The sequence below is a fragment of the Melitaea cinxia genome, chromosome 15, assembly GCF_905220565.1.
Source record: "Melitaea cinxia chromosome 15, ilMelCinx1.1, whole genome shotgun sequence".
Classification (NCBI taxonomy): Eukaryota; Metazoa; Arthropoda; class Insecta; order Lepidoptera; family Nymphalidae; genus Melitaea; species Melitaea cinxia.
This window is the reverse complement of record NC_059408.1, coordinates 9,419,171-9,437,419: the sequence shown is the minus strand read 5'-3', so window position 1 is coordinate 9,437,419 and position 18,249 is coordinate 9,419,171. Positions and strand designations below refer to the sequence as shown.

At 30.9% G+C, this 18,249-nt stretch overlaps 1 protein-coding gene across 1 annotated transcript in view; it reads right to left on the bottom strand.

Moving 5' to 3' along the window:
- Positions 1 to 4,830: 4,830 nt before the first annotated feature.
- The window catches only part of LOC123660703, a 39,519-nt gene continuing 26,100 nt past the window's right edge, over positions 4,831 to 18,249 (bottom strand). The window contains exons 2-4 of the mRNA XM_045595752.1: positions 9,359 to 9,477; positions 5,861 to 5,954; positions 4,831 to 4,992 (exon numbers count right to left, since the gene is read on the bottom strand). Of these exons, the coding sequence (XP_045451708.1) occupies positions 4,831 to 4,992; positions 5,861 to 5,954; positions 9,359 to 9,477 (375 nt within the window). The remainder of the gene's footprint in view (positions 4,993 to 5,860; positions 5,955 to 9,358; positions 9,478 to 18,249) is intronic.

Below are 18,249 nucleotides of genomic sequence, written 5' to 3'. Positions count from 1 at the left end.
GCACAATGTGTAGAGAAGTCATTGCGTCTATATATAGTCTTTAACATCAGATAATCCAAAGGATTATTTGTGAAGCCATAAGAATAATAGTGAGTTTAAACTTAGTTAAAATGTTTAATTTTTTGTAACTTTATTATTTAGTATAACAACAATTAATTATTTATTTTAAAATAAGAAGAAGTTACTTATTATTGTTTTAGAATATTCAATAAAATATTTTTGTCTAGACATATTTTTTTTAAACTAATAATAATACGTCATATTATAAAATAATTATAATCGTTGTTTTCTGAAAGTAATAGTTTCAATAAGTTATAATAATCTATAATAATACAACATTAGTGTCGTCACAGAGACCTTATCAGGCAAAATTAGTCTGATAAGTATTTTCGATAACCTGTGATTAGTAATAATAACAAGTAGATTCATTAATGATGGGTTTTGTTGGTGCGTAATTATTATTCAATTTTGGATATAAAATAATTTATCTTAATAATTGTTTCATTCTCTATATTTTCAAATTTTATCAACACCATATCTCTTAATTTTTTATTTATTTATAAACATAAGGTGTATTCTGTTCTATTCTTTATGTAAGAAATCCTATTAAACCGACTGAAACCTTAGCCTTGGCTTTGAGTTCTGTAACTATATATTTCTTGTAAGTGCATATTTTTCATAGTATGTTGTTTATTTTATTACTATGTTGCTGGTAATTGATAGTTTCCTGCAATAAGAGCTACTTTGAGTATAGATGTAAGTTATTTAGTTATATATAAGCGTTGTTGCTTCTACTTTGAATAAACTAGAAATAATGAATAGACCTGGAAAAACGCCTGTTGCAACAAATGCAACTTGACTATTTTTGTTTTCTTGATATCACTTTTTACTACCGCTCTAGTGGTGTAGTGGTGCGCTTGCCGTGTAGTGGTCTAGGCTCACCGGCGGTCGAGGGTTCGATTCCCGTTTGGAGTGCATATTTGTGTTTATACAAATATTTATTTCAGGTCTGCTTGTTTGTCCTTGTGGATCTGTCTACCGTGCCTTGAAGAGCATCGTTATCATAGACCTCTGACAGCGATCGTTAGTCATAGTAGGGAATACACCCAGAGTGGGACATTACAGACTGAATCGTTTCGTCAATACATTTTTAGTTGCCTTACGTGCAAATAAGATAAATAAAATAGAAATTTGTATTAAATAATATTAATCAGGATGCGTCTAGTCTTCATTACCTTTGTTTGGTGCTCAAAATTTGAGTATTTTTAACCGACTTCCAAAAAAGGAGGAGGTTCTCAATTCGACTATTTTTTTTTAATGTATGTTACATCAGAACTTTTGACCGTGTGGACCGATTTCGACAATTTTTTTTAATCGAAAGGTGGTGTGTGTCAATTGGTCCCATTTAAATTTATTTGAGACCTAACAAGTACTTTTCGAGTTATATTATATCTAATAATGCGTTTTTACTTGACGCTTTTTTCGTCGACCTACATTGTATTATACCGCATAACTTTCTACTGGATGTACCGATTTTGATAATTCTTTTTTTGTTGGAAAGTAGATATTTCTAGTTTAGTACCAGATAAGGAAACCAGGATTTGATGATAGTATCCCAGAGAAGTCGAGGGAAACTCTTGAAAATCAATAACTTTTTACCGGGTGTACCGATTTTAATAATTTTTAATTTAATCGAAAGCTGATGTTTATCATGTGGTCACATATAAATTTTATTAAGATCTGATAACTACTTTTTGAGTAATCTTTGAAAACGCGTAGTTACTTGACTAATTTTTCGTCGATCTACGTTGTATTACTCGTCGATGTAATTGAAGTCAGTTTTTTTTTTTCGTTTGCGAGCAAACAAAATTATTTATGAATATATTTAACAGCTTGTACTTAGGTTGATACTTACAGATATTTTTTAAACTACGTAATATAATGATGGAGTACAACAACTCATCAAATTAATAGCGATTTGACGAGTATAATTGTACTTGACCTTGGCATTTATTACACTTTACTTCTAGTAGTGAATAAAACTCAATAATACATCCATATAGTATATTCAAGTTCTATAATCAGTACGCAAATAACGACATAAACGAAGCGGCTGTATTTACAATATCTCAATATATCATATAAAATGAATCGTGATCTACAATAGAAGCTCCCTAACTTTTTGGCACTTGTATTACACTAACATCACTTATTTTACGTTTCAGTTTAACAGAGTTGAGCGACTTTATTTATGGTGTCTATAGTAAACAGAGTTTAGTGCTTGTGGTTAATCATTAGTATTTATAATAAAAACTTAATTAGTGTCACAAAATTATTATCTTATTATAGTGCAGACTATAGATTTATTTTACATTTGATTATATCTAAACTACACTTTTGTCATCCGAAATTATATGAATAACTCTAATTTGAAGTAATAACGAAAATAGTCAAGAACTCATTAGGTACATAGAGCTCCTTAATACAAAAGATTTAAATTATAACTTATAAAATAAGAATAATAATTTAAGTGTCGTTTTTAAGAATTAAAGTATGTACTGAAAAATAGAATAGAATTATTAATATACAAATCAATACAGACATTATGAAGATTCGTCTTTTAATTTTCAAACAACCAAAATATATATAATTGGTAATACTTTAAGTGAATAGATACAAATAAATTTAATAAGTGTACATCAGATGACAAATTAATATAAAAAGCACCGTACTAAATTATTTTAACAAACTATTGAACAAAGATTAAAATTAAAAATGACATTCAAGAACCTTAGCTAAATAGCAACATCAAATTTAAGATAATGTTATTAAGTATTTTACAAATTTATTTTTAATAAAAACTACGTAATATCCGTACTTACAACAAAAATCGATGACGTCACAACCAATTTTCTTAAATTACAACGAAACGTGACACACTTCAAGTAAAAAATAAATAAATAAAGTGTTAATTTATATTGAATACAACAAAAACGTGGTAACGATTAGATTTACATGATTTTATCACTGTACCATGGAAGTAAGAAAAATCTTAATTGTTATTTCAATAATATTTTAATTAATTATTAATCACGTAACTTAATTTTGAGCGAACAATGAAGGCGATATTGGAAGTCCAATGAATAAAAAAGTGTTTATATACAATTAATGTTTATTTTTACATAATTATTTTAATTTCATAGACCTGTTAGATAAATTAATAAAAAAAATAACAATGATAATGTAATAATGTAAATATGAGATATGATAAGACACAAATATGATGGAGTAATAACCAAATATTGCTGAGAACTAATATGATGATACATAAATAGCATATACATAAGAGATCCTACTTGTACATTCACTACACTTTAGTTTATATAATTTACTTCTATTCATGAAATCATCTATTCATGAAAAGTAAAGTTCATAAACCTATTGCAAAGCTAATGTTGACTTAAGAATGATGAGTTAAGCGTTTGACATACATATATATATATATATATATATATATATTTATTTATTTATTTATAATTAGTTTCGTGCTTTTTAATATTTTTTTTTATTGCGTCTGAACTGTGGAATGATTCTGTTCATTCTATTCTAGAGATCATTAGTTTTAGTATGAGAGATATTTCCTAAATATTGACCTTAACAGAATTTTTGAAAACCTTAAGGTAAGTGGGGCAAATTTAAACACTCCCTAGCTTTGTACAAAATGGCGTGTATAAAACACTGGAGGGAGTGCGATACTGGACGTTTAATTCTTAGATTAGTTGACAGACGCTAATATAAAGGACATCTTATCACCTAAAGCTTATTGTACGTATCAACTTAATCGAACTTACTTTCGCCATCATATTTTCTATTGTGATATGAAATATTGACTATTATTTAGGAGATGATTATAAATAAACTTTTTAAACAGGTTATCAATATTAATTTGAAGCTTCGTTGAAATTTTTAAACAGACCATATCTTAATAATCAGACATTATGAAGATTTTGTTGTTAATATATTTTGATCGTCGACACGTCTAGTCCTTTGTCATATCCCATTCACAGCCATTTAAAAATGGATCCAATTTCTCATCCAACACACCTTCTTCATAATAGTTCGATCCAAAATTATTTACAATACCAAACAACGTACACATGCCTAGATTAGAAGTACATCTATTAAAATACAGGTACGTTCGACTCCTGATACATTAAATTAGTTAACTCGGTGGAAACTAATTGCTCGTAATCCCAACAAACATCCCGATTACATATGAACATTTCACTTTCACTTAATCTTATTCCATATATTAATTATACATCAAATGGACTTTTAATGACGTACCCTATGAATTTATATCATACTTTTACAAAAATAACCGTACTCGTCTATCAAGCATCTACTAATTAGGTTTATTAAAACACTTAAAAGCATGTAAATTTATTTTACTACTAGATTTCCTTCGGGATTGACTAGGAAATTATGAGTTTATCAACTATTACAATCTTAACATCACAATATCGCTTGGCAATATACTTATTCTAAATCTCTAGCAAAAAACCTATATGAGATCATTTTCCGAATCTAATTCTAAACAGAGAGTTTTTAACTAGATACTTAGTAAACAAAACGTTATATAATTTTAATAACGGTTTCACAATACCGCAAAGATAAGTTGACTTCGAGGTAACTTTAAAATTACCTTAAGTTAGGGCTTAAACTCTTATCTAAAAAACTAAATATCATCAATTTCCCATAAAAATATACTAGACGACGTTTAAGTGGCGAGTTCTATTTGAGTTTAAAATTTTTCATGTTTGTTAGTGACTAAGCGTTTTTAAGGTGGTGTGACTCGTGGTCGCAGCGGCGCAGGACGGCAAAGTGTGTCACCTGGAAGCTGTTGGAGGAGCGGCTGCCGCGCTCCAGCGTGCCAGTCATAGTGTAGCCCATGTTGAAGTCGGCTTGAGTCACGTTGGTTGTCAGGTATAACTGGAAGTGACTATTTCTTGAGATAATCCATCATCTCTTTTATCTTACTAAAATTTACATACAGCTAAGAAACATGTAAATAAAAAAAAAAATAAACGTCTTAATCTCATTGGTTATATCAATATCGGGAGCTTTAGGGTGTGAATATTAAAGAAGATACAGAACACGACGACTATCTGTACGGGTAGCAAAAATTTACATGCGGGAATCGAATACGCAAACGTTACCGCATCAACCAGTTTCTGTGAACAATACACCAATTTAATGACCGATAATAATAACGATGACGATCGTTTGTTTACTAAAATGTAGTAATAAAAGGATTTCTTTATATTAGTAAGAAATTATGAGTTAGACTTTCACGCCAAGATAAGACCTAGTCGATTATCGATGTGCTTGCCTTGAAAGTGCGTCATTAAATACTATCTTGTGAGATGCAATGGCTGCACTGAGCATCTTATAACAACAAATCCCTAATGCTCGACCATAATAATGACATTGAGAAATAATTACATCTTTCTCGTTTTCGAAAACATAAGTATTGTAATATTTAAAAATAGAATGCAATGAGTGGCCTAAATTTGGTGGGCAATTTTCTCGATTCCTGGCAATTAACCTAGCTTATACTAGGGTTGGGTAACTCTTAATTAGAGTAATTATGAGCAGTTTGTGAGAATTACGGTATCCATAAAAGTTGATTAAATGTATAAGCATATCTCAATTTTTATTTTATTTTAATGTAACTTAATTATGGTTTAATTATGAATTTAAGAAAAAAAAAACATCTACAAAGGGGTTGCTTTCTATAAAAAAAATTAGGATTAAGTAAGTTTTAATCGTTGTATGCATGTGTGTGTGTAATGAATACCTTAAAATCGGCGTCGGTGCCAAGATGTTTAAATGAGCCGACGATATACACTGCATTGACCCCGCTCACAACCATTCTTGCATTAGTACTGTGCCTGCATAAGAGAATTTAACGTAAATATTAATAAAACTCGGTTTGAAACATCAATCGTTATTTATTTATTTATTTATTTATTTATTTATTTATTTATTTATTTATTTATTTATTTATTTATTTATTTATTTATTTATTTATTTACTTATAAGGGATGGTACACAGCACAGAAAAAATTATAAAACAAACTAGAATGAAATATAATCAAAAAGGCCAATTACGACCATCCATCCGTTTAAAATTTAAATGAACAAACGTGAAAAAATAAAATAAAAGGAAAAACACAAGAAAAGAAAAACAAAACAAACTTGTTTTCATTTTAAACCTATAAATACCCCTGGGAAGGATAATTTAAAAACAATTAACTCTATATGGAAGGAAATGGTTATGCAAAACTCATTTATTTTAAGCATCTATGTAAGATATAATGTCGATAAACAATTGTGTTTAGCGAGATATAAATAAACATTGGTACTTATGGTCCTATGTTAGTAACTTTTACCTTTTTATCTATAAGAAAATTATATGATGTCATAGTCAAGAATATCAGATTACTTGTAAAAGAATTGAGCAGAAATACATTGTATGAATGTTGTTATTTGTAAGTATATATTTTGTTTAAGAGTTAATGCTTGACTTGTTGCCACAAACGTCAATCTTTATTCGAATTTCTTTTTGAATCATCTGAACTTTGCGGTGACGTACTCACTAATAGCGCAACAATTCTTTATGCGGATCACGTAGCTTCGTTACTAGGGCGCAGATCCAACACGTACGTCGCAGCCCTAACAGCGGCTGTAATGGCAGTAGACCGCTTAATAGCCCAAAACATTTCGCACAACCCTACAGATTCCCACGGATGAATTAAAAATATTGAAGCCCTATTACTAATTCCCACTACTTTTTACCGCCTATTGTCGACTTTTGTTTTCTGAAGCTATAGACTTAGAAATCGGACTAAGGACTAGGACTAAGCCGGGTATGAAGTCGCAATACAATATAAAAAAGAATAAAGTCAAACAAACATTTTCACAAAATACATGCTATAGCATTTTCACTCGCGTTCTTCTACAGTTTTTGAATAATACTTAGAAACAGAACGTAGAAAACTGTGATCCTCCAATGAAAATTTTTCGAGACGATTCAATTTTCGATTTTCATATATTTACTTCTCAAAATAGTATGTCCGATTATTATTTTGTATTATGTAAGGCTTAAAGATTTTCTATTCAATAAAATTTTTAAAGCTTATTTTTGCAATCTGTCTTTCTAAAAAATCTGTTAGGTTATACAAACACAAACATGTCGAAGTGATTTTAAAATGATTTCTTTTTTTTAACCGACTTCCAAAAAAGGAGGAGGTTCTCAATTCGACTGTATTTTTTTTTTTTTATGTATGTTACATCAGAACTTTTGACCGGGTGGAGCGATTTCAACAAATTTTGTTTTAATCGAAAGGTGGTGTGTGCCAATTGGTCTCATTTAAATTTATTTGAGATCTAACAACTACTTTTCGAGCTATATCTAATAATGCGTTTTTACTTGACGCTTTTTTCGTCGACCTACGTTGTATTATACCGCATAACTTTCTACTGGATGTACCGATTTTGATAATTCTTTTTTTGTTTGAAAGAAGATATCCCTATTTTAGTACCATGATAAGGAAACCAGGATCTGATGATGGGATCCCAGAGAAATCGAGGGAAACTCTCGAAAATCCGCAATAACTTTTTACTGGGTGTTTCGATTTTGATAATTTTTAATTTAATGAAAAGTTGATGTTCATTATGTGGTCACATTTAAATTTTATCGAGATCTGATAACTACTTTTTGAGTAATCTTTGATAACGCGTAGTTACTTGACTATTTTTTCGTCGATCTACGTTGTATTACTTGTCGATGTAACTGAAGTCGGTTTTTTTTCGTTTGTCTGCAAACACAATTATTTAAAGAAAAGAACGTAAAATATAGATGAAATGACACTAGGATATGGCAAAGCTATAAACAGCCGATACTATAAAGATGTTAAGGGTGGTTTTATCATGAAATAAGTGTCGTTTAAGCAAAATAGTCGGGCAGCAATAATCGTTAGCGCTAACAGTCCCGTTCCCGTTTAATTCTCTCTAGTATCGTTGCTAAGGCATCTCTTCTCACAACAGCCCCTACGCTTACAGAGGATGAAATATCTGTATATATTTGTTTTAGTACTGTGTATATTTTAAGAGAAAGTAATTTTAATTAAATATATCGTTCAATTTTAAATTTTTTGACAATATATTTGACATTTTAATTTACGTAAAAAAAACAGAATTAACGTTATTGCTTATTCGTGTTAAACAGCATAGTAAGCAGATTGTGTTCAAAATTATTCAATCATTCAGTAATGGTATCCGAAGACATCTCGAAAATAAGTCTAATTTGTATATTCCTATTCTCAGTCGGTACTCTGTTACTTTGTAATACCAGAGCTTAGTACCGTTAAATCTATTCACAATGGAATAATATTAAAATCTTCAAGTCGCGAAACGTTGTTAAACAAGAACAGGGCGTAATAAAGCAAAGGCAAAATATTTTGTGAAACGGCGGTGTGCCTAATAAATACTATCTCATTCCCGCTAAGCTTTTTGGCGCCTGCGCCATCTTTATTTACGGCACGTTCCCGCAACTTTTCAGTGTATGTACAGATTATATCAACGGAAATTACAAAATTGAGGAATATTTTAACCCGTGAAGAGCGTGAAAAAAAAATTAGATTTCCTATTTTTGAACTTAACTCTTCTTACCTTTGGCTACATTGCAATTATTCGGCTTGTATATGTTTACATTTTACTAGTTTTAAGTACCTATAACTGTATTTTTTTTGAATAACCTAATTTTATTGATAAAAATAAGTACTTCATTAATTGTATTTTAATTTACATAGCTCAAAAGCATGTTTACAAGCGCAAGACTGGTTTGAAAAATTAATAAGTAAATAATTTTGTTACCTACCTAAGAAAATAAGAAATATTTTATTCTTCATACTTAATTTGCGTATTTTTTATTCTTGTACAAAAATAAACTTTATTAATTTGGTACAAGTCATAGGTACATATTAATGTACCGACGTAGCCACACTAGAACTGCGATTATGAGATAGTGTCGGCCTGGCGTCCTCCGCCCGGCGTCTTTCCGCCGTTTGTCAAACCACGGCTTAGCACTTACCTGAATGTACAGTTAATTGCAAGAAGCACGTCCGAAGCTCAACGGTATGATAAACTGCTTCCTCACTCGAGCTTAACGTTTAATTTCTTTTTAAATTAACTTTTGACTGTTTATAGCTTCCTATATTAAATTAATCTTTTAAGCGTGTTTATTTACTTCGTACTTTTTTACAATAATGTAATTATGAAGCAAAGTATTAACCTTCTTGTGCCGGCTACTTCGACCACTTTGCACCGTGACCGCCGCCACCAGCACGGTTGCAGTGTCCAGTACGAGGAAGAAGCACTTCGAGCCCAGCCTTCTTCAGGGAAAAGTAGTACCTGGTAAGAAAAAAGAAATAAGATGATGTTATATAAATAAATAAATAACTATTCAATTAATTTTGAATTTTACTCGACTAAAGATACAAAACTTTGATTCATCTTGTCTTAAACCTTACAGCGAAGACTTCATGAAACATCGAGAGTGAATTTGTTAAATTAGAAAACTTTACGAGCCTTTCGACGGCGGGTTGAAAAATAGCTTTTTGACTAAAACTAATATTGCAGACCAGAAACAAAACAGCGGAGTTGTAACGAAGTTGTTTTAGGCGTTCGAGTTTACAACCGCGGGCGGTGAAAGTCTGATCGGTTCGCTTCGCGTTTTCGTTTAGAGGCAAAGTATTTCCATTCGCAGAGTCAGCGATAACGTAAACGTGGAAGCATATTGGCTGGTAAGACTCGCACGCTCGATTGCCTCTCGACATTCCGTTCTCATTTTCTTCGCCGCGATTCGGGCAATATTTTTTTTTCTCTTAAAGAGTTTTCCTTCTTTCGACAATATTGCGGCAGTTTCAAAGAGGCGCACTCGTAGGGGATGAAATCGGTTTCACGTTGAGTGAGCACACTAATGATTGTGTTCCGGACACGGGACGTCTCGTGCGAGGACAATGTCACCGAGATCCTGCGTCGATCGTCGACCCTTTGACGAACGATACTATAGTTTAATGGTCTTAAAAGCGTTTCAATGTCGGAAAATTAGAAATGCAAAAACGGCAACGCTTTTTTTTCTGTTTTGCATTAAAAAAAGTTGGATGATTTTTTCTAAATATTTACACTTTAGTTGTTACTGTCGGCATAATAATCCGTAATATCAGTTTATCAACAAATATGTACTATTTTACTATGTAATTTGTGTGTGTGTGTGTGTGTGTGTGCGTGTGTATCAACAAATACATCTTTTGATTTTAAAATTATTATTGTTACTCTAATGAATGTTTACACATAAATTGAATAAATGACTACTACTAACAGTAAATTCTTTTCTTTAATATCTATGTATATAATTATGTATATATCTACATATGTATTCTAATATATTTATTAATGTTTTATATTTATTTATACCTAATTATTCTGTTTTACACCTACTACATTCTTATTCTTCAATTAACATCCTAAGGTTGCCCGCAAGAAATTGCTTCATACGATAATGCCGCCTTTTGTACTTTTTCTTGTTTTGTAATTTATTTTAATTAGTTTTTCTGGTGTACAATAAATAATAAATTATTATGCTTGTTGTCACTCTCATGTTTTAATTAAGTTCAAACTAAAAGAAATCTTGTTTATTTACCAAATCTCAATTTATCTCAATTTTACTTTTTGTAGACAAAGATATAAATAAAGTTTTCTTAAAAATAAAATAAATAAAATCGAAATTTAATATTAAAAAAAAAAAAACGAAAAATTATATATAAGCATTTCGTAGATACGAGTAAGATTTAAAGCAGACAGACCACTTGAACACCGTTTAAAATTCAAATACTCCTGGTGGGCGCAGACACTTTCACATAGAGCTATCGACACGTCAACGTTGACTGAGAGTCCAATTATGGATCATATTCGCAAACACTTGTCAATCAATTAATTGCCGGCAAACGGAAACGAAGTTAATCGACGTACGAGTACTTCAATCAAACAAATAAAAAACAATTTTATTCACGGGCAATTTAAACACAATGTTTGTTAATGTATGTCTGCTAGAATGGTGATTTTCAATAATTTTTTATAATTAAATTCACTTTTTAAATTTTATAGGGATAATATTTAGCTTGTATATGATGCTGCCGGAAATCAAATAAGAGATTCATATTTAGGATGACGAATTGTCAATGAAAGCGCATAAATCATCAATTGGAACCCTTGAAAGCACACATGCTTAATCGTACACTGAAAAATTTTCATCAACAGCTATCAATCACGTGATTGCAATTGATAATTACTTTAATGGCGTTTGTAAACAATCCATACCAATTGTCAATGACCTAGGTAGAATTGTTGGAGCTTAGAAACTATGAAAGTACGTGATTCGTTGTAATGATTATTGTGTAATAAGTCAAGTCATTTGAGCTAGAAAGGGGTTGAGCCCTCGGAACTCGTGATTAATCGGAAATTTAAAATAAATTTTGTCAGTGGTGAGATGAAATTTAACGCGACTAGACAAAAGTAATTTTTGCAATAACGGATATCAATCTTTACGATAGATTCGTATCTTTCAAATATTCTATAATAATAATAATAATAAAGCTTTATTTAATTCCATACAAAAAAATATCAACAAATTAAACAAGTTTTAACAAATTTAATAAATTAAATCAAATAAAATAAAATTAAACTAAATTAAATCAAATTAAACTAAATTAAATCAAATTAAATTAAATTAAACAAATTATATGAATTAAATTAAGCAAATCAAATTAAGCAAATTAAATTAAACAAATTAAATAGAATAAAATTAAACAAATTGGACAAAATTAAATTAAACGAAATTAAAATAATCAAATTAAACAAAATTAAATTAAACGTCATATATTCTATAAAACAAATTTAATTATCATATATTCTATAAAAAAAATACATTAAAGCAATCTAATTCCAATATAGTCGATCGCCGCAAGTTTCCCGGATAGCTCACCTAATGGGGGGCCCAGATTACGGCAGTCGATAGTCACGTCCAGGTGCTAGACGCCTCTTGACTGTTGGCGTTGGAGCTGCGCTACGGAATTCCTTGCTAACCAATTGCGCTAGAAGGGCTTTTTATTTTAGTTCGATACTTAAATCTAGTTTTTATGTTTGATATGTAATAAAAAGTCTAAAATTAGCCTGTTTAATGAGGAAAGTTCCGATTTTTATCAACACAATAACAGACCAAAGAGAAGCAGATGAATAAAAACTGCTAGCCTGTAAGTACCTTCACGATTCAGCAGGCCCGATCTCTCTCCTGGCTCGGATCCTTCTCCTACATGGAGAAAAAGGCCTGTACCCAGCAGTGGGATGTTACCTTATCCTACGAATAGCAAAATTTATATAATTGCTATTAAATGCTCCGAGAAAAACAGAGATTAATACCCTTTTTAAAATTATTAAAATGCAATAAAAAAGGTCAATTTCAGAAAAGTATTTGAAACTATTGAAAGCGATTTCACTTTAATAATAAAACCTTCACTCCTCTTTATAGTCATATCCAGTTTGACAGCAGTAAGTCCCGACCGAGAGCAGTTCGGAGGCTGAGCGTAATTGGATTATGGATTTCGTCTGGACTATGAATGCGACGTGAGGATTACCTACGGCTCGAGAGACTCACGCCATCTTCAGTAAATCTTAACAGAATTTAACACCACCGGTATGATCGCGAGCTTATTTAAATATTGAAGTATTTTGGCATCGATTAAATTAAAATAATTTATAAATCGTAACCGAAATAATCACTCGTATGAATAATGACAACAATAATAAAAGTCTCACACTTAACGGCTTCCTTCCTTTATTAGGATTTATTCCTTTGTCAGAGGTCTAGAAACACAAAATAATCAACCAGAACACAACACAAAGACGCCCAGAACACGACAAATATCTGTATGGCCTATACAAATTTGCGCCCATTTAACGAGGAACCCTATAGGGTATTTTTCCTCAAATTAAAGCAAGTGGAACCGCGGGGCACAGCTGCTGTACAGTTTTACAGTACACCATGTTATGTCTATAGAAATATTTATGTTTTTTTTTTATACACAATACACACACGGTCGTTTGTTCCTAAAGTAAGCAACTTAATGCCTGTATTATAGGTAACAGCCAACTGGTATATAGCTACATATTTTTTTTCGATAAACATACTTTATTAAATAATACATATATAAATATATAAATAAATATTTATATGACACCCAGACTCGGGGTGGGAATCGAACCCACAACCCTCGGAGCAGAAAGCAGGGTCACTACAAACTGCGCCAAGGGGCTAGTCATAATTAGTTTTAAATTTAATTACTTTATTTAAGTTGGTTACAGCACGTTTTCATTAGTTACAAACATTATATAAACGAAATAAACAGTATTTATGCAATATGATAACTACTAACAGTAATAATCTTGAATCAGTTTGCTTTCTCAACAACTTTTATGAATCTTTTTTCTTTTCAATATTTCTTGAATTACCGACAGATCGTTTTCACGCTTTCACACAAAATATTTAAAACCACGAAACCTCGAAAAAATGGATAGCAGATTTTTTATAAAATCGTAATGTAAAGGAGTTCTTGCTTTTGATAGGCTTTTGGAATTCCATCATTCACTGATTAGGTAAGTGTGACACCACTTCTAGGATAAGTATTTTCAAGGTTAAAAAAATCCATTAAAAGTATACCTTATTATATAGTAGTAGAAATGAATAGTATAAGTCGAAATGAAATAAATTACAGCGACGCCTTATCCGTTTACGTTGACATTGTAAGTGATTAAATATAAGTGGCTGTGTCCACGACTTCGACCGCGTGGAATTTAACAAAAAAAAAATTGTATTGTAATATAAAATAAATAAATATTTCAAATAAAAGTAGTCCAAATTACTCCTTATTACATCAGCTATCTGCCTGTAGTCCCGTCAAAATCGGTCCAGTCGTTTCAGAGATTAGCCGGAACAAACAGACAGACAGAAAGACAGGAAAAAATTATAAAAATTGTTATTTTGGTATATGTACCTTGTATACATACATATGAATGTAGTTAAAAGCGGTTATTTTAATATTAAAAACAGACACTTAAAGGAGAATGCGACTTTTGGGCCAAAATGTAATGAGTAGAGATATTGTTTAAAAAATTGGTCATATTTTTTTATTTTAAAATATAAAATATCAGCTCAATTCTGAATCTAGAAGCGGAGAAAATTGAGAAAGATAGTTTTCATCAAATTATTTGGGTATCGATTCCACTATAATCGATTACAGAATTCAAAAAGAAAATGTTTGCACTAGTTAATTAACTCAAGATATTTAGATGCATAATTAAAGCTGTAAACAATAACGTGTATTTAAATAAAGTTACATTAATATCGAAAATATCAATTAATATTTGATAAACCAAAATGATTATCGATTTCGTATCGATTTAAAATAAATCATATTTTTAATGACAGCTTTGACAGCTTACTAACAGTAATACTGTGTCCGTCACTCGTTTCGTGTTTACTGTTTTCCGATGCATTCTGAGTCCATTCCTGATATTTATTTATGGTTTCAAGTGTATATCTATATTTGTAACTAGCTGACCCGGCGAACTTCGTATCGCCTAACACAAACTTTATCGTATTGTATTAAAGTTCAAATTGACTTTTAAGTATTATCACAAATCTTTTGTATGGGAGTATAGAAAAGTGTTGTTTTTAGACTTTTTCAGGAAATTTTAATTTTTTTTTTTTGAATTTTTCTCTCCGTAAGAACCATCCTCGTACTTCAAGGAATATTTAAAAAAAAGAATTAGCGAAATCGATCCAACCGTTCTCGAGTTTTGCGCTTAGCAACACATTCAGCGACTCATTTTTATATTATAGATGAGTTTTCAAACAGTCTTTACTAAATATAACAAACATTAATGCTACAAGAACTTAGTGATCGGGTTTTTTATAGACATTGTAACATAACCTCACTTTTACAAAAAGTCTAATAACTCCACTCTCAGATAGCCAAAATATAGATAATTTTCAGCGAGGGATCAATAAGCCTAAATGCATTAATTTATACCATTTTCATTTCATTACATTTTGGCCCAAGAATGTATGGAATCGTATCCATCTCCTTTTATTTATTTGTATAGATACATATATCAAGGCCTCTTTCTCCATTTAGGATTCTAGAAGATACATATATCACGACCAACCGGTTTTACGGTGACTTTTAATGTTTACTAATAATGATTAACCAAGCATTATTAGTAAACATTAAAAGTCACCGTAAATTTAATTGCTATAAAGAGTACGTTGGCGGAATACATGTTTCTAGTCCAAAATGTCACGAGTTTATATTAAGGTTGATAACGCTTGTAAGTTTCCAGGGCTATTATCTGTTTAAATATTCATCTCGTGTTTCGCGAAAACTGTAAACATAGAGCACAGTGAGAGAAGGACAGAGGCTTTAATTTTTATTTTTAGATAAAGATTTATTTTTATCATTATGTAATTCACTTTAAAATGTTTTCTATGTAGGCCAAATATTCGGTTATAAAACTCGCTTTCCTTGAAGCTCAAACATGGATAAATAGTACTCAAAGATTTTTTAAATTTGCTTATCAAAGCTCTGTTTTAAAACCAAGGTCTGTATAATGATGAATACGATGATGAGTTCAAAATAATAATAGCTATTACTTATATTTGATTTGGCTCCCATTATTGCACCATCTTGTAATATAAAATTTAAAAAAATGTAGTAAAGTACTGGCATATATTTTTATTCACATATTAAATAAAGTATAAATAGAGTAATATATATCTTAAAAAAAGCGTAAGTAATATTTTAAGATTTTCAAGTGTCCTTTTTCATCTTTATGTGATGGGGGATTCTTGAGGGACAAGGGACTTTATATTTTTATATTGTTTGTTCGATAAAGAGAGTTTACTTAGGGTATGCTTTTGTAAAATTGATTTATGTCAGTGTCTTGATCGATACGAGACATTTTTACTAAGTGGACTTGAACGTAAATTTAATTTAGACAGTGATAAAGCACAAATATTAGATTTAAAAAAATTTCATATGTACAAGTATACTTCCAATAGTGCTAGAATAGCACAATGATTTTGACAATGTCAAGTAGAATGGAGAAGCCACATCATTACAGCCTATACAGTCCACTGCTGGACATAGGCCTCCACAAGTTGACGCCAAAAATAACGTGAACTCATGTGTTTTGCCCATAGTCACCACGCTGGGCAGGCGGGTTGGTGACCGCAGAGCTGGCTTTGTCGCACTGAAGACGCTGCTGCCCGTCTTCGGCCTGTGTATTTCAAAGCCAGCAGTTGGATGGTTATACCGCCATCGGTCGGCTTTTTAAGTTCCAAGGTGGTTGTGGAACCTTGTTATCCCTTAGTCGCCTCTTACGACACCCACGGGAAGAGAGGGGGTGGCTAAATTCTTTAGTGCCGTAGCCACACAGCACGAGAGACGCCACGAATGAGATTAATTGGTGCACTTGTATTTACAACTTCAATTTAATTTTGACTGTTTATCCATTTGATGAATTTAAATTGTACAGATATTGTAGAGTCATAATAGGATAACAATTACAAACACGTGTACAGTAGGTGCAATAAATGGACATAATAAGATTAAATACAATATAATAGTTGATAGATATGAAAGTATCAAATCAATCATTCCAACAATATTTGACAATTGACTGCAATCACGTGTGTGTACACTGGGTGGACTGCTTGAATTTTTAATCTGGTTTATAGAGCCAGTTTAGTTTTAAAGGAGTAAGCTCAAAAACTTTGCCTGAAAATTTTTGCCGAAAAAAAACCGTCAGTGAGTTTTCCATGCGACTTTTAGAGAAACTCAGTCATGAACTGGCGTTTATCAGACCAACAAATGTATAATAGAATTTGACCGATAATTAATGCTAAGACAAATATACGATTTTGTATGCTCATTGCTATAATTAAATGTAAACTTAACGATTTTCTTCTCTATTATTATTTTATAAAAAAAAAACTGTATAAAGAGTTAAGGTTTAAATAATTTATAAGAATATATCAATAAATCAATTCAATATTTTTCTACCTTTTTTTTGTAAAAAGAAATAAATATATATTGGGATATACAATTATACATACATGGACAACCACGGTCACATATGAATATTTTGTTAAAATTTGATTGTTCTTATGAATTCTTTGCTGACTAAACTAGACATGACTTCTGATCTATAGCAAAGGACCTTTTTTCGTATGAAGAACTGTTGAAACTTAATTTGCGAAATTGCTTACTTACTGGATACCTAAGTCTCAGAAATTTCTCAGAAAAATCAGAGTTTTTCACGACGTTCTTTTTAGCCAATAAGCTTAAATAGCTTAATAATAAGCTAATAATATTATGTACAATAAAGTACACATAAACATTTCAATTTAAACATTTTTACAAATATGTGTATAAAGACAATTGCATCAGACGTTATTTATCAGTAATATTTAATCAGTCCAATTTCGATACGTGCCTGCGAACTGCTGAATCAGATCGACCATTACGGAACTGAGTATGCAACGGATATATTTGCAGATTTGGTGTCAAAATTTAATTAACTCGGATCGCTTGCACGCTATGACGGGTAGTGACTAGCTTCATTGCGTTTCATTAGTAGATGCCGGCTTTCAGCCCGCACCTTGATTGCCAGTCCAGTAAATAGTGCTTTAACGGTCTAAATTTTACTTTGAAATTTTAGTTTTGTAAATACATTTGAAGTACATGAAACTGAACTGTACACTGCAGTTCATTTTTCATTTTTTTGCGAAACTTGCAATTTTTTTTATTTAAGTTTAAAATGACACACGATTGTCTATTAAAGGCCTTAAAAATAATAATAAAAATATTTCTAATTCTTCAGCAGACTTTGAAGTCAACCAAAATGCAAAATAATTTTGCTATCTCCTGCAGCGTATAGTCAAATTAGTTCATGGCTCGTTGTGGGCAAAAGAATACAATACTTACTACAAAAACTATTTAGCGTCTACATCGGGTATCAAAGTATCCTCGAAGCAAAGTATAACAACATAAAGTTGCAGAGTCGTTT